Source organism: Camelus ferus, chromosome X (assembly GCF_009834535.1).
Source record: "Camelus ferus isolate YT-003-E chromosome X, BCGSAC_Cfer_1.0, whole genome shotgun sequence".
In the NCBI taxonomy this organism is placed as follows: domain Eukaryota; kingdom Metazoa; phylum Chordata; class Mammalia; order Artiodactyla; family Camelidae; genus Camelus; species Camelus ferus.
This window is the reverse complement of record NC_045732.1, coordinates 47,012,933-47,031,590: the sequence shown is the minus strand read 5'-3', so window position 1 is coordinate 47,031,590 and position 18,658 is coordinate 47,012,933. Positions and strand designations below refer to the sequence as shown.

General features: G+C 32.7%; 1 protein-coding gene across 1 annotated transcript in view; it reads left to right on the top strand.

The window, feature by feature from the left end:
- Nucleotides 1-18,658, top strand: part of TEX11 (testis expressed 11) — a 57,874-nt gene that overhangs the window by 25,326 nt on the left and 13,890 nt on the right. The window contains exon 6 of the mRNA XM_032474675.1: nucleotides 7,392-7,477. Coding sequence (XP_032330566.1) covers nucleotides 7,392-7,477 — 86 coding nt within the window. The remainder of the gene's footprint in view (nucleotides 1-7,391; nucleotides 7,478-18,658) is intronic.

Sequence of the window (18,658 nt, the reverse complement as noted above, 5' to 3'; positions counted from 1 at the left end):
TATATTTTCTTACTTATTTTCCATCTCTTTTTAATTTTATTTTACTATTGAGGTGATTTTCTCAATATTGTTTTCCGATCATTCTCATGAATTTTTCATTTTGATACCATGCTTTTAATTTCTAGGAGCTCTTTTTATTTTTCAGCATATTCTGTTTTCATATTATTGTGCTCTTATTTCAGGTTTGCAATATCTTTATTTTTCTCTCTCAGAAGATACTGACAGATTTCTCTCCCCCATTTTTTTTCTCTGCATAATGTCTGTTTTTTCCACAGTTTCTGATGTTTTTTCCTGTGTGTGCATATGTTTGTGTTTGTATATGTTTGTTCTCTGCCTTTCTATTAGATGCTTTCATCAAATGTTTGATTATCACTGAATGCTTATATTTAATAACAAAACACCAAAAATCTCATTGGAAGTTCTTTGTTCCTGGGTCCTCTCTGTAAGGTGATCTGGATGAGATGATTTGTAAGGTTAGCTGTTTGCCGATTTCAGTGTCTGGATCTTTTCTCTTGGGCTGGTCGAATTTCCCATGGGAGTCTCTTCCAATCTACTGCTTAGAGATTCAGTACCAGGCCTCCTGGTTTCTGGGCGTCAAGGAGGAAGAAGTAGACTTGGGTCTTGATAGTCAGTATGTAAATTTTTATTTAATCATTCTCTTTTCAGTATATCATTCATACCCTCCACTGTGTCTCATTTCCCCAAGTTCAGAGACCCTCTGTTTTGCACCCTGAAGTCTGTTCCTAGGATCATGGAAAGACAGTTGCTTGTCTGATGGAGTGAGGAAGGAAACTTGAGGGTCTAACTCCTTTTCAAACAGACTTGCAACCAGTCCTCCTGTTTTCAGCCCCACCTCTAAGATGTACTTGGATTGCCAACTGCTGAGTTTGGAAGTAGGATTTGGCAATATAAATTGGGTTGCTTTTCAGATTTCCCCACTGCTAGCATAGCATTCTGCTTTCTCATATCTACGAAGTCAGCTACTAATTTACCCATCTCTTTTCTATTTTCCAAAATTTTGTTGCTCTTGGTCTGCTGTCATATTGTCCTTATCCTAGTGGGTTTGTGCCTTTAAATTTTTTTCACTTAGTAGCATCAAATATAATAAAATTCTAAGGAGTAAATTTACCCAAGGAGGTGAAAGACTTGTACACTGAAAACTATAAAAAGCTGATGAAAGAAATTAAAGTGGACAGAAATAAATGGAAAGAAATCCCATGTTTATGGATTGGAAGACTCAATATTGTTAAAATATCCATACTACTCAAAGCTATCTACAGACTCAATGCCACCTCTTTCAAAATTCCAATGCATTTTTTTTTTTGCAGAACGGGAAAAGCATCCTAAAATTCATATGGAATCTCGAGGGACCTTGAATAGCCAAAACAATCTTGAAAATGAAGAGTAAATGTGGAGGCCTCACACTTTCTCATTTTAAGGCATATTATGAAGCTACAGTAATCAAAACCTTGTGGTACTGGCATAAAGACAGATACATAGACCAATAAAACAGAATAGAAAGCCCAGAAATAAACCCTTGCATATACGATTAAATCATCTTCAACAAGGGTGCCAAGGCCACTCAGTGGGGAAGCAGCAGTCTCTTCAACAAATGGCGGTGGGAAAACTAGATACCTATATGCAAAAGAGTGAATTTGTGGTCATAACTTAAACCATATACAAAAATTAACTCCAAATGGATCAAAGAACCTAAATGTAAGACCTAAAACTATGACATTCCAAGAAGAAAACCTAGGGGAAAAACTTTATGACATTGGATTTAGCAGTGATAACTTAGATACACACCAAAAACACAGGTAACAAAAGCAAAAATAGACAAAAGGGACTACATAAAACTTAATTCTGTGCATCAAAGGAAACAATCAACAGAGTGAAAAAGCTACCTATAGAATGGGAGAAACTATTTGCAAATCATATAGCTGACAAGGGTTTAATATCCAGAATATCCAAGGAATTTCAACAACAAAAACAACAAAGAACCTGATTTTAAAATGGTCAAAGGACCTGAACAGACATTTTTCAAAAGAAGGTCTACAAATAGCCAGCAAGCCTATGAAAAGATGCAAATATCACTAATCATTGGGTAAATGCAAATCAAAGTCACAATGAAATATTGCTTCATACTCATTAGGATGGCCACTATCCAAACAAAACAGAACAAGAACAGCAGAAAACAACAGATGTTGACAAGGATATGGAGAAATTGGAACCCTTTTATACTGTTGCTGAGAATGTAAAATGATACAGACATTATGGAAAACAATATGATATTTCCTCAGAAAATTAAAAATAGGTTTACCATATAATCCAGTAACCCCATTCTGGGTATATGTCCAGAAGAACTGAAAGCAGATTCTTGAAGAAATATTTGCCCACCTCTGTTCACTATAGCATCTTTCACTATAGCCATGAGATGGAAACAACATAAATGTCCATTGACAGGTGAATGGAAAAAAAAGGTGGTATACACACACGATGGAATATTATTTAGCCTTAAAAAGGAAGGAAATCCTGTCATGCTATAACATGGCTAAGCCTTAAGGGTGCTATGCTAAGTGAAATAAGTCAGTCACAAAAAGCCAAATACTTTATGATTTCACTTATATGAGGTATGTAAAATAGCCAAACTCATAGAAACAAAGTATAATGGTGATTGCCAGGGGTTGGAGGGAGGGACAAATGAAGGGTTATTCTTCAGTGGGTAAAGAGTTTCAGTTTTGCAAGATGAAAAAGTTTTGGAGATCTGTTATACAACAATATGAATATAGTTAACACTACTAAACTGTACACTTATAATGATTATTTTTAAAATGGTAAATTTTGTTATGTACTTTTCACCACAGTTACAAACTTTTTCCCCTTTACTATCATTTTCCTGGGGTGTTAGGAGAGAGCAGAGGTGATTGTGTGTGCTCAATCCGACATCTTTAAGATGAATGCGATGCTGCCTTTTTTGTTTGTTTCCTGTGCTTTTTGTTTCCTGTTTATTTTTCCCCACCTTCTTGTGGGTTAGATGAGCATTTTTAGAATCACATTTTATCTATTTTATTTTTGAGTGCTGTTCTTATAAGGATACCAGTTATATTGGATTTAGGACTCACCCTAATCCAGTATTACCTTATTTTGATTACACTGCAAGGACCGTATTTCCAAATAAGGTAATGCTAACTGGTTCTGGGTGGACATGAATTCTGGAGGGTGGGCATTATTCAAATCAATATAGTCTTTTTTTTAATTAAAAATTTTTTTAATTTATTGAAGCACAGTCAGTTACAATGTGTCAATTTCTTTTGTACAGCACAATGTCTCAGTCATGCATATACATACATTTATTTGGTTTTATATTCTTTTTCATTAAAGGTTATTACAAATATTGAATATAGTTCCCTGTGTTATAGAGAATAAACTTAAAAAAATCTATTTTTATATATAATGGCTAACATTTTCAAATCTCAAACTCCCTAATTTATCCCTTCCCACCCCCTTTCCCCAGTAACCATAAAATTGTTTTCTCTGTCTGCGAGTCTGTTCCTGTTTTGTAGATGAATTCATAGTGTCCTTTTTTTTTTTTTTTTTTTAGATTCCACATAGGAGTGATATCATATGGTATTTTTCTTTCTCTTTCTGGCTTACTTCAGGTCCATCCATGTTGCTGCAAATGGCGTCATTTTCTTCTCTTTAATGGCTGAGCAGTCTTCCATTGCATGAATATACCACACAACTCAGTATTGTCTTGTTAGCACAAGTCCTTTTACTTTGTTCCTCTTCAACATTGTTTTAGCTGTTTTGGGCCTTTTACTCTTCCATATTCCTTGTAGGGTCAGCTTGTCAAGTTTGGTGAAAAACTGTTGGGCTTTTGATTGAAATGGCATTGGATTTATAATTAATTTGGAGAGCATCACTATCTTTATAATGTTGATTCTTATTCATGGATGTGATATATCCTAATTTATGTAATCTTCTTTAATATTTTCAATATGATTTTATAATTTTCTATGTAAAGATATTTCATATTCAATTGCTATCATATATGATACCTTAAAGTTTATGTTTTTAGTTGTTTGTCATTGGTGTATAAGAATGCAGTTGCTTCTAAATCTTTATTAATTCTAATAATTTTATCTGTTGTTTCTTGGATTATTTGCATTGGCATATTTTTACCATTTCTTTCTTTTGGCTCTGGCTCTGTTGCTATCTGTTTCACATTATAAATTACTAAAGGACAGAGACTTTTCTTTAATATACTTTGTAGAGTAAGTGGACATTGAATTGCATATTGAAACATATGAAAGGAGTCTCTTAGGTGGTATTTAGGGAAGGAAAGCTTTTGGTATCTTGCACAGAGTTTGAGCTGATAAAGGAAAAAGCAAATGTAGAGAGAGGGGAAAGGACTGAATTAGAGGATCAAGGATATGTAACACAAGAGTAATTATTAGTTATGCCTTCATCAGAATGGCGCTACCAATAAAGGACTTTTAAGTTCAGGGATAAGAGTTTGTATTATTTGGAAGGTAGTTGATAGAACTATACTGTTAGGAAACTCATGATTTTGATTCTAAAGGTGAATAAAATTATTTAGTGTGTTTTTGATGGGCTTACGGTTTAAAGAAGACCTGAAAATCTAGGGCAGGAAATGTTATAATGAGGGGAAATGATCAGATAAAGGTTGGAGAAGAGCTAACTGTAGTGTATTCATTCAAAAGGAATTAATGAATTAAATAAACCAGCTCTTTTTTTTTTTTCCGAGACATCCTTCCTATATTCCAAAACTCGATTAGGAATTACTTAAGGCGTTGACTTGAAGGCAGGAGGTAATGCTGTATTGTTGTTTAGAGGCAGCGAAATAAAGTGTTTGGAAAATTGTATCTTAGAGCACAACAAAAAATAACTAATGACCTATTGTTGATTATTACTGAGCTATCTGAGGATTAGAGAAAGCTGAGTAAGGGAGGGATTGGAAGGTAAATGTCTTAAAGCCGTTAAGGAAGAAAGCCAGGCAATTATCATTCAATTATTGCTACACTATTATAATTGAACAAAATGTAAAAAAAAATGATCTTTAAATGTTTAAAAGACAACAAAATCACAGAGAAAGATAACTTGAAACTTGGGACTGAAAAGATAATAGGTTTACTTTTTTTGAATTTTAAGAACCTAATTTACAAAATAATTTGCAGAAAATGAAATTATCTAGTTAATTAAAAATAAAAAGCCTCATATTGAACTCAAAAGTTAGTGATCAGACTCATTTTAGCAGCAGTATTTAATTGAGTTTTTAAAATCATCTATATAGTAGTCTTGGCATTGTAAAGTAGGTATTTGGTTGGATCTGTCATTTCTGGGTCAGTAGATGTAGCAGTGGCTGGAAGTTCTAGAGATACCTTGGATCCTGGAGCTCCCGTAAGCCCTTTTCTGTATGACCAATATACAGTGGATTTTACAGATTCTACCTTCTTTGTGTTGTCTTTTGCCATTGTGTATTGCTTGCAGAATGAGATGCTGGCACTCCATGGAAGGTGAGGAACATATTTTTAAAAGATATATTTGTATAAATCTTAGTACTTAATACCCCATTAGAAATGTTTCATGAGGACAGGGATTTTTGTCTGTTTTGTTCACTGATGTATTTCTAATGCTTAAAGTAGTGTTAATAGATAGGACATGCTTAGTAAATATTTATTATTCAATGTAGAAATGAATGAGTAAATGGATCAGTACTGGTAGTTAAAAGATTTTTTTTTCTGTCATTACAGTGAAGATACACTGCAGGTCTCTTAAAAGATATTTACTATTTTGCAGCTTAGTTGTCATAAGTTTGTTATTATTTTGTATTTTCTCCCTTAAGAAGAGACATTTAATGTAAGTATACTTGAAGGGATTGTGAGGGCAGAGACAAATACTGAGGAAACTGAATAAGGACTCAGTACATTTAAATGTTCATCAAACGTTTTATTTTCTATTTTTCTCTATACAAGTTAGTTGCAAGTCTCTCTGCAATAAGTGGATGTAAGCTGCATTATTCCAATATAGCTAGATAATTGGTGCGGCCCTGTGTGAACCTATGGGATCTGGGGCATGTAATGAGTTAAGCTTTTTCTGCTGAAATGTCAAGAATGCATTTAAATACTTCTGGATTCTTGCCAGGCCCACATTACCAAGACTATTCTTTATTTTAGATTCAAATATACAGTAGGTCTGATGTGCTCAGGCATGCATATTGAACTTCTACTTTCTGAATGTACTCTAATTCAAAGGGAAACTTTTTTGAAGCAAGACAGATCTTTACACATTACTTATGAGTAACTTGCCTCAGATCTTGGGTTCTTAACTGAGGATCTGCTTCTTTAGTATTACTCAGGTAAAACTTATAAAGGACTCCTTTATGTGGGTATAATCAGAATCTGGATAGATGGTTTCTATAAATACTGAGAGAATATTTGAGCAAATTATTAGAATTAAAATTTTTTCTCTTATGCCGTTTCCCAGTATTTTGATGGATGAAAATTAAAACAACCACAAGAATTCAGTTCTTACCTTACGGACTGGAGAAACAAATTTCAATGACAAGGCATTGGCAAAAGTGAGGGTAAGGTGGGAGGGTATAGCTCAAGTGACAGAGCCAATGCTTAGCATACACCAGATCCTAGGTTCAACCCCCAGTACCTCCTCTAAAATTAAATAAATAAGTAAACCTAATTACCACACCCCCCAAAAGAACTGAAAATTCTGTAAGATATGGCATTGATGCTGGGACTGTATCATTGATTAAGTTAATCCATAAGACTATTTTTCTATGGTACCATTCACATACTTGTTTCTACATTCATTTCAGTGGTAATTTATGTAAAGAAAATTTTTATTGTTAAAGAGATCCATTAAATTAATTATTTCTAAGTAAGTCTTATGACTAGATAGTGCTTTGAAATTTAGAATTTTTTAAAATTGTCTTAATTTTTAAAAAATAATTTTTTGCTCCCCTTAGTGGTGATTTTTTTTTTTCTTTGAATGTACTCTCTTTTCTAATGTGATTTACTGGATCTGGCAATGCACAGAGGCATTTTAGCCTGTTCTTTGCTGGGCAATGGTTAGGTTTCCCATTTCTTGTTACAAAAAACCTTTCAAGTTCTATTAGTATGTATTCTGTTACTTTTCCACATGTAACAAATGCCACACCCTGAATATTTTATAACTCCTCTTTATATAAATTGAGAGGTTTTGATAAGGAAAGGTAGGTTATTTTGATGTGCAGAACACTTTAAATATGTCTTAAAGTCTCTGAAATGCTGTAGTTTTTGTTTTTTAATGTTAAGGGAATCATGAATCTGACACACACACACACACATATATATATGTATTTTTTAACATTGTAGGCTGGATCTCTTCACAGTCTCTGTTACAACTTTGGAGTAGAAACCTACCAGAAGAATAAATATGAAGAAAGTTCCTTCTGGCTTAGGTAATGTAAACAAAAATAATGAATATAAATTCAGGATTATTATATAGTTCATTTAATACTTACTGTAGGGTACTTTGGCAATTTAAACATTTCCTGACTTCAAAAGCCAACATGCTAAATTTATTTACTTCTTTAAGATGTATTGTGTATTATTCTTACATGTTTCCAGTTGATAGTAAAATGCATTCTCTTCTTAATATACCATAAGAGCATGTTCTCCGTCCATTCCTTGTTTGTATCTCCATCAAGAATATAGAAATTTTTATTTTTTGCTTTGGTATATATTGCTATATGCCAATCCCAGAGTGTAAGGACAAGTGGATAAATAGTAGGATCAGCTAAAATTATTTAGTCTTAAATGAATTTTGGTATTTTAATATCAGTCAAGTAAGTATATATTTAGCACTTACTATATGCTTAGTGCCATACTAAGATTTGTACTGCTCTGTTGTGTCTGGAAATATCAAGGGAATAGTGCAAAAATATAGCAACTATAGGCAAGAACCCTGTCTTTCTGAATACCTAGACTTAACACAGGTTCTGACATACAGTAGATACTCATTACTGTTTGTTAAATGAATTTGTGAAAATGTATTTTCCTGGAGATGCCACATAAAGTGCTTTGAATATCAAGGGATTATGGAGTAAAATCTATCAAATCAATTCAGTAAATATTTCCCCTCTTTGAATACAGGGTTAATTTTAGTTATTTGGAGATACTCCCAAGGATTGTGTAACTATTGTGAAAATTACATTTGCCATTAGTGAAATGAATACAAATATGATCATTAAGTTTATTGTATTCACAGGCATATATATCTCTAATAAAATATTTATACAAATAACTTTTTTATGGAAAAGACTTTTTAGAGCCCAAAGATTGATCACACTCTATAAAGAACTATGCCTAGGTGGGAGGGTATAGCTCACGTGGTAGCGTGCATGCTTAGCATACACAGGGTCCTGGGTTCAATCCCCAGTACCCCCTCTAAAAATAAGTAAGTAAACCTAATTACCTCCCCCCCCAAAAAAATTTGAATTAAAAAAAAGAACTGTGCCTGACAGAACAGGCTTATGCAGTTATAAGAAATATACTTATCTCAATTTAGGATGCTTCACATAAGTGGGATATACCTGAATTTTTATTATAAATCACATTTTAATGAATTGAATTATTAAAAATATACCAAAGGAGCTAGCTAGTTTAGCATAGGTTTACAACAGGCTCCCTTTAAATGAACAGACTTTTTATATAGAGTGAATGATGAGTGAGTTCTATTCCAGAATTTGGCAGTATTTAGGGGTAAAGTACTCACAAAGGTTATAGAATCAGCCTATCAAAATATTTGTATGCCAAGAAGACAGGAATGGGAAGGACAAAAAATAAAAGGAAAGAAAAAGGATGCTGTGGTGCCATGGGTGGCTTCTGGAAGCTTAAGACTATGGAGGTGAGCCTGAGGTTTATGCCAAGAGTGAACGTGAATGTCCTGTAGGAATTGGTTATAAGATAAGGCTGAGGCTTGAAGTGGCATGACATGTAGGTTATTTTCATATCTGCCATGGATTGTTGACCTCTTATCCATCATCAACAATTTTTACAAAAGCTTACAGAGGGAAAATATGATGGTGATGGAACATGACTGACATTTATATCATAAGCTAACAATATCAGATTTTTACTGTGTGGTTAGTGGTTATATTTTTAGGACTATAATTTGACCCACAGTCATATTTTTATCAAAGTTTATAGAACAAAAAATGTATAGAGCACTACTATATTTTGACTCTTGTGTTCTTGTTACTAGAATGAGACTGGGACTTCAATTCTGGCCCTAGTTATTATATATTATTTTAATATTTCTGCCAGATTATTTTCCCCTTCTTTTGGGGATATAAAAACAGCTTGGTGAAGTATATTCAAATGCCTTGAAAAAGATTATATTGTAGTGTGTTTATAAAGAGCCAAATAATTATCAATATTATTAACAATAGGAATTTTAATGCAATGGATAGTTTCTCTAGTATTAGATCAACTCTCTAAAAATTTGAGTCATCTATGACAGTGCGAAATTGTTAATATTGTGATACCTACCTTTTAGAACTATTCTACAGCTTAAATACGATGATACATAAATTGTAGAGTGTTCAGTGACTGCTTGGGAAATAGAAACAGCTCAATAAATAGCAGCAGCTGCTGCTCTTGCTAGGCGTTGTGTTTGCTATTTACTGCAAATGGACACTAATTTGGCCACTTCACTAGTTTATTCTAAAATTTATCACAGTGAAATCAAAGGCAGATTACTTGTTGACTTCTCAGGTTAAACTATTATAAAGACAAACACATCTTCTATCATATACTGCCAATCTTTGGGACAATTTTTCTCTGTGCTTTCATTATCCATATGTTGAGAAAACTGTTGGGAGCAGTTGTTGATACAAGCAGGAACGAATAGCTGCTAATTAAGCACCTTTCTCTGTAACTTTCATATTTTTGTGGAGGCCATAGAAAATGAGTCCATAGAAAGTGAGTATACTTTCTGCAGGCTTAATTCTTTTGAGAACAGTGAGTATCTTAAGCTGGAGGTTATATACAATCTGGAAGTACCCATTCAGTCTAAAAAGAAAACCTCCCATTTTTACACAAATGATAAGATATCAAAATTGCTGTAGTGTATTGAAATTTTGTTGGAAGTAGAAGCCTGGAACTTAAAGGGTGGCCATGGGTATTGTTTATAAAGCTCCTTAGTTCTTGTTAACAGATCTCAGTTTAGAACCTTTCTCAGTTTTTGTCTCCCCCCTGCATTTTCTTTTGCTAAGAAGAATTCATAAACAGCTTCTGCTCTCCTTGCTTTCTGCCACCCTCTTTTGATCATGTCCCCTTATTAGAGATTCCACAGATTAAGAAAGGCCACTGTAATTATGAATGAAATTGGGAATCCTTCAGCTTACTTTACTGTGGGCGTCAAGGTGCCTGCCTTAATGTATTCACATGACAGATTCAGTTAGGACTCCATAGAATATAAAATTTCAGATCTTTGGAATAAAAATGCCAGCTTTGGAAATATGTTTAAGAGGTTTGTTGTTGAATAAAATACACTTTTTTCTTCTCTTTTTCTTATGTAATTCCTGCTATATTGAGCTCCTCTGTCTGCTTCTCTGGCAGAGGTAAGAATACATAGGTGGGAAGAGACTGTTGATATGGAACTTTCTTCTGCACTCTAGGGGATTGTTAGTGGCCTTTCAGTTGCCCAGGTGGAATTTTAATTTACTGTTTAATCTTTTAAAGTCCTGTCTAATAATTTGGACATATATTATACTGAACTTGGCTTTTTAAAAAAAGGTGTATAGAAATTGCACTGTAACTAATTAGTATTCTACAAGAAGCACTGTAAACCAAATAGAAACAAATCCAACTCAAAAGGCTTTGGATTTACTGCAAAGACTTTACACATTTTTTTTCCTCTGGGAGGAAAATGACCTAATCCCAAAACCTTAGTGATGTTCTTAATTATGGATGATTTTTCCTTGATTTCTAGTAGTTATTTATAATTTACTCAACTGGGTTCCTTGGAGCTACTGGCTGATAAATACTTGGGAGGCTTACTTTTTTCCTTTTGCTCTAAGACTTATTTTCTGATTATGGCAAATTAATTTTAGGGGAGAACAATCAAAATGAAAGGATAATACCCACGGATATAGTAAAAATGATGTTTAAAATTTCTTTACTGATTAAAGAAGTAATATGTGCTAATTATAAAAATTTAGATATCTCAAAAATATGTAATATGAAAAGGAAAAGTCCCCTGTAACCCCACACTCATAGATGCTCAGTATTAACATTTTACTTTGTTCTTTGAAAATTTTTTTCAAAAATAGATTTTAAAAGCTCTTTTAGTATATTAAATGACAAGAAAAAATATGAGAATCATTGAAATGCATTTGGAAGATTGAAAGAGTTGAGTTTTTTCAAAATGGACTTCAAATAAAGAAGATTAGTGGAATGAAACCAAGCCAAAAACTGTACATAGGAAAATTTCTAATTGGTGATCTCTTTTATGTTAGAGACAGATAAATTGGGAAAATGACAGAAAGCATTTGAATTGGACAGAATCCTGAAGAATTAGATAAAACCCTGAAAGTATTTTGTAAAAAATAATCTAATATTTATCTTAATAAATGAAAATTAAATGACCCTACTTCCTTAATCTACAGGTCAGAGACTAAGTTCTTATAAATTCCTGAAGAGGAGAGTCCTTTGTAGGTTAACAAAAATGAGAATGTTTTTCAACTCTTTGTGTGAGAGCTCTGTGTTGCTTTTCTCCCTTCAGGATTCAAAGAAAACATAATTTCTTCAGCATCCTTCTGAGACCTAAGTTCTCAGTTTATATTTTCTTAAAGAAAACACTCACAGCCTAAACTTACTATTGCTAGATTATTTGGATGTGAATAAATAATTGGGTAGGCAGTATGTTAGAGGAGTAATTTCTGAGCTCCTTTTCTAACACCATTTTTAATTTCTCTGAAACCTGTCTTAGTAGGTAGCTAATGATAGTTGCTTCCTATTAGTTGGGAATAGGTTTTATAGTATCCTCAAGTGCTAAGAGAATTGTGTCTTCCTGTTCTATAAAACTTTTTGTATCTCATGGAATCCAGAGGAGGATTTAGCAAAAATCATAGTGTTGTTTTTCTAAATTCATAGTGTTAAGAGTTAGTGAACACAAATTATGTAATTTCCATGATAGGTTAAAAATATATGTTTACAATAAGGGCAGTATTAATGAGATATTTTAATTTATTAATCTTTAGCCTTTACTATGGTTATATAGGAATATGTATCACCAGAGGTCTTCTAATAAGAACTAAAGGACAATATATAAAATAAACAACAAGGACCTACTGTATAACACAGGAAATTATATTAAATTTCTTGTAATAACATATAATGGAAAAGAATCTGAAAAGAAAAAACATATATGTATGTATATGTATAACTGAATCACTTTGCTGTATTCCTGAAACTAACATTGTAAATCAACTACACTTCAATAAAGTTTTTTTAAAAAAGAAGTAAGGGAAGTAACAAAGGAAATATTCATATATGTATTTACATGCATAAATATTAATGGTTTAGGAAAAGAGCCCAAGGAAAGTTTGTGTCAGTTTTAATTCTACTTAGTATTCATTGCTTTGTTTTCCCTTCTGCTCTCAGCCTGACACCTTGAGAATTTGACAGTAATATCTATAGTCAGGCAGTGTGATCTAGGGAAAGATCACAGAGCTAGCATTAGAAAATCTATTACTAATCAATTATGTGACCTTGGGTCCCTCACTTAAAACTACTATGTGCTGCAATATCCTCAATTGAAAAATTAGTGCACTATTACTTATGTAGGTGACTTGTAATGAAGATAACATAAATAACATAATAGTAGTTTGAAAACTTAAGGTATTATATAATCATAGACTATGATACAATTATTAACTATAAAGATGATCATGTATAAGACATGTTTTAATGGAAAATGGAATGTATTAGCACCATCTTGTGGAAATAGAACAGATTGTATGATAGCAATTTTAATTAGAAGGTAATTTACTACAGATAACTCTTTGGAGCTCTAAGAACTCTTACAGATCATCTAGTTCAGTAATTAAGGAACTGTCTTCTGTGGTACCCTTGAGTTCTATCAGAAGAACTTCAGAATCTCCGTAAAGAGAAGGAGAAGACTTACATTGCTTTAAGATCTCCATCTTGCTTCAAAGAAGTTAGGCTTTAATGAATTTCCTATGTAATATGTTCTTGTAAGATTTTGTTTAAAAAATGATTTGTCTGCTTATGGCTTAAAAATGACTGATATAGATCCTTCATTTTGTATAGTTAAGGAAATGGAAATTTAAAGAGATTAAGAGATTTATACAAGGGAACACAGCTGAAGCACTAGATCTCCAGTCTTAGGAATAGTCTTTCTCTGAAGGTAAATAGTGATGCCCCCCCTCTTTGATTCTTGATTTTAGTAATTTGAGTTTTCTCCTTTTCTTGGTCAGTCTAGTGAAAAATTTGTCAATTTGTTGGATCTTTTCAAAGCACCAATTTTTGGTTTTCTTGATTTTCTCTTTTATTTTTTCAATTATCTATTCATTTATTTCCATTGTAATCCTTATGACTTTTCCCCTCTCTGCTTGCTTTTGGTTTGGTTTGCTCTTTCTTTTTTATTTTCCTAGGTGGAAGGTTGACAACTTTTCATACTGTTATTTCTATCTATAAAATTTCTTCTAACCATTGCTTTAGTTCCATCCCATAAGTTTTGGTATGTTTTGTTTTCCTTTTCATTCATCTAAAGGTATTTTCTAGTTTCCCTTGTGGTTTATTCTTTGACATATTGGTTATTTAGGTGTGTGTTGTTTAATTTCTACATAACTTCTTTTAGTTCTTAATTTCTAATTCCATGTAGGTGAAAAACTTACTTTGTATGAATTCAATCCTATTACATTACCTGAGGCTTTTTAAGGCCTAAAATATGTTCCATTCTGGAGAATGTTCTATGTACACTTGAGAAGAATGTGTAGTCTGCTGTTATTGGGTGAAGGGTGATATAGATGTCTATTAGGTTAGTAGGTTTGTAGTGTTAAGTCTTCTGTATCCTTTTTGATGCTCTGCCTAGTTGTACTATCCATTATTGAAAGTGGGATATTGAAGTCCTCAATTATCATTGTTGAATTATGTATTTCTCCATTCAATTTTGTCAACTTTTGCCTCATGTATTTTGGGGCTCTATTGTTAGGCCCATGTATGTTTATAATTGTTACATCTTCCTGATGAATTAGCCCTTTTATCATTATAAAATATCCTTTATCTCTAGTAACATTTTTTTGTTTGTTTTGAAGTCTATTTTGTCTGATATGAGTATGGCCACTCTAGCATACTTATGGTTCTTATTTACATAATATATCTTTTTCCATCCCTTAACTTTCATCCTCTTTGTATCTTCGTTGTTATTGTTGTTGTTTTAATGGAGGTACTGGGGACTGAGCCCAGGACCTCATACATGCTAAGCATATGCTCTACCAGTGAGTTATTATCCTCTTTGTGTATTTGAATTTAAAGTGTGTCTCTTGTCAACAGCATGTAATTGGATCTTGCTTTTTTAATTTAGTCTGAAAATCTCTGCCATTTGATTGCATTGTTTAATCCATTATACTTAATAATATTATTGAATTTATACCTGACATTTTGCTTTTTGTTTTCTATATATCTAATGACTACTTTTTCCCTCTTTTACTCCTTTACCACCCCCTTTTGTCTCTTTGAAAATTAATGAATTTATTTTTTATTGTGGTAATATATAACATAAAATTTGCTATTTTAATGATTTTAAGTATATAATTCAGTGGCATTAATTACATTCACTTTATTGTGCAACCATCACCACTATTACTTTCTTATCATCCCAAACAGAAACTCTGTAACTTTTAAACATTAGCTCCACCTCTTTCCCTCCCCTCTAGCTCCAGAAAGCTAATCTACTTTCTTTCTCTATGAATTTACCTATTTTAGATATTTCACATAACTGGAATCACACAAAATTGTCTTTTTGTGTCTGGCTTATTTTACTGAGTATATTTTCCAGGTTCATCCATGTTGTAGAATGTATGAATACTTCATTTTTTTAACCAATAATTTATTTTATTGTGGTAAAATATATATAACAAAGTTTACCATTTTAACAATTTTAAGTGTACAATTCAGTGGCATTAAGTACATTCACAGTGTTGTGTAACCATTACCACTCTCCATTTCCAGAATGTTTTCATCATCCCAAACCAATTCTTATGCATTAAACAATACCTCACCACCTCCCACTCCCCTCAGGCCCTGGTAACTTCTATTCTACTTTCTGTCTCTGTGATTTTGCATATTTTAGGTTCCTCATATAGAGTCATATAATATTTGCCCCTTTGTGTTTGGCTTATTTTACTTAACGTAATGTTTTCAAGGTTTACCCACATTATAGCATGTATCAGTATTTCATTGCCTTTTATGGATAAATAATATTCCATTTTATGGATTTACCACATTTTGTTTATCCATCCATCAAGTTATGAACACTTAGGTTTTTCCATCTTTTTTGCTATTGTGAATAATGCTACTATGAATACTGGTATGTAAAAGTATCTGCTTTAGTCCCGGCTTTCAGTTCTTTTGTTTATATACCTAGAAGTGAAATTGCTGAGTTGTAAATGGATATTTTATAGTATACCATTTAAATTTGTTTAACAATTTAAAGATTATATATTCTTTGAGTTATTTTCTTTCTGGTTGTTGTAGGACTTACAATATATACCTTAATTTATTGGATGTTACTTCAGATTTATACTAATTTTATTACAGTAAAATATAAAAACTTAACTTCTATATATCTCCATTTCCTTCTCTCTATTCTTGCTTTTATTATTATACATAGTATGTCTAGATATATTTAAAACTCAACAATACATGGTTACATTTTAAAGACTAGAGATAAAAGAACATAAATATATTTATAGAATTTTAATATATATTAACCTTCTTATTACCAGTTTTGGTTTTTTTTTCATTTATCCCTATAAACTTGAATTACCATTTGGTGTCATTTCCTTACTCTAATTATAACTTCATCCCAACCTGCTTCTTTGTGTTGTTATTGTCAAATATATACATATGTAATGGCCCAACAATAAAATTTTATGGACTTTTGTGTATATGATTTTTAAATAAGAAAAGAAAGGAGAAGAAATATGTAATCTTACTGTCTTTTATAATTATCTACCTAATTATTTTACTAACTCTTTTTTTTCATAATGAATTCAAATTATTATCTAGTGCCACTTGCTTTCAGCCTGGAGACTGTCCTTTTGTATTTCTTGTAAGGCAGATTGGCTAGCAAGAAATTCTCTTTTTCTTTCACTGGGAATGTATTTATTTAGTTTTCATTTTGAAAAGTAATTTTCCTGGATATAGGATTCTTAGTTGACGGTTTTTTTTTTCTCTATAAGCACTTTGAATATGTCATCCCTGCCTTCTGAACCCGAGTCAGCTGTTAATCTTAGTGGCATTCCTTTTTACATGTTGAAACTCTTACTGCTTTCACGACTTTCTATCTTTGACTTTCAATAATTTGGCTGTACTGTGTCTGGGTGTGGATTTTTTTGTGTGTGTTACCTTACTTGTAGACTATTAAACTCCTTGGATATGTAGATTATTGCTTTTTACCAAATTTGGGACATTTTCAACCATTATTTCTTTGAATGTATTTTTATCCCTTTCTCTCACTTCTTTCCTTCTGATATTCCAATTATGCATGTGTTGCTGTGCTTAATGATGTCCCACATTTCTCTGAGGCACTGTTCTTTTTTCCTCACTCTTTTTTGTTTGTTCTTTAGATTTGTATAATCACTATCAATCTATCTTCAAGTTTTATTCTTTTTGCACACTCAGATCTACTGTTGAGTCTCTTCTAGTGAATTTTTCATTTCAGTTATTGTACTTTTCAACTCAAGAATTTCCACTTTTTAAATGATTTCTATCATTTAACTGATATGTTGTTATTCTCTATTTGATGAATCATTGTCAACATACCTTACTTTAATTCTTTAAATATGGTTTCATATAGTTCTTTGAACATATTTCTAATAGCTGCTTTGAAATATTTTTCTACTAAGGATAACTAACATGTGGGACCTCTCAAAGGCAGTTTGTATTTCCTGCTCCTTTTCTTCTGTATGAGTCACATTTTGCTGTTTTATTGAATGTCATGTAATACTTTGTTGAAAACTAGACATTTTGGATAGTATATTGTAGCAAGTTTGGATACCATCCCCCCCTTCTGGAACTTATTGTTCTTTTTATTGTTTGGTCATCTGTTTGGTCACTTGACTGGACTAATACAGTGAAGTCTATGTTTCCCACAGTATGTGACCTCTAATGTCACTGTTAAGAGTTTTTTCTCCTGTTTTTGTCTTTTCATGGCTTTCTTGGGTTCACCCCTGCATCTGGATACATAAGTGCTTTATTGGTCAAAGGTTGCTTTAAGCTCACTTAGCTAGTTAGATTTCCACCCTTTCCTGTAGGATGTGTATTTGTCTTAGAGACTATTTCCCCAGTGCAGTGAATTTATTATTTTGCCCTGTATTCAGCCAGAGGCTAGTAGCTGGTCGATTCTCTCTCTGGTCATGTCTGAGAGGGCAGTCTTGGGGATGTGCACAATCTCCAAGACCCCCCCAGTTTTGAGTGCAATTTGATTTTTTTAAGACATAAATTTCTTTAGAGAAGTTTTAGGTTTACAACAAAATTGAGAGGAAGATACAGAAATTTTGCACATCCCCTTCCCCGACTCATGCATAGCCTTCCTTATAGTCAGTATAACTCACCAGAATGGTACATTTTTTTTTACTAGGGATGAACCTACATTGACACATCATAATCACCTAAGTCCATAGTTTACCTTAGGGTTCACTGTTGCTGTTGTACATTCTACAGGTTTGGACAAATGTATAATTACTGTATCCATCACTACTGCATTTTAGTATCATACAAAATAATTTCACTGCCATGGAAGTCCTCTAGCTCTGCCCATTCATCTCTCATTCATCTCTCCCTCCCCGCAGTCTCTGTCAACCACTGATCTTTTTAGTCTCCAAAAGTTTGCCTTTTCTGGAATGTCATATATTTGGAATCATACAGTACGTAGATTTTTCAGATTGACTTCTTTCACTTAGTAATATGCATTTAAGGTTTCTCCATGTCTTTTCTTGGCTTAATAGGTCCTTTCTTTTTAGTTCTGAATAATCCATTATCTGGATGTGTCAGTTTATCCATTCACTTATTGAAGGACATCTTGGATGCTTCCAAGTTATGGCAGCTATGAATAAAACTATAAACATCAACGTGCAAGTTTTTCTGTGGACATAAGTTTTCAGTATCTTTAGATAAATACCAAGGAGTATGATTGCTGGATCATATGGTAAGAATATGTTTAGTTTTTATAAAGGAACCACCAAACTGTCTTGCAGAGTGGCTGTGCCATTTTGCATTCCCACCAGCAATGTACAAGAGTTATGATCTCCCACATTCTCACCTAGCATTTGATGTTGTCAGTGTTTTGGATTTTGGCCATTCTAATAGGTGTGTAGTGATATTTCATG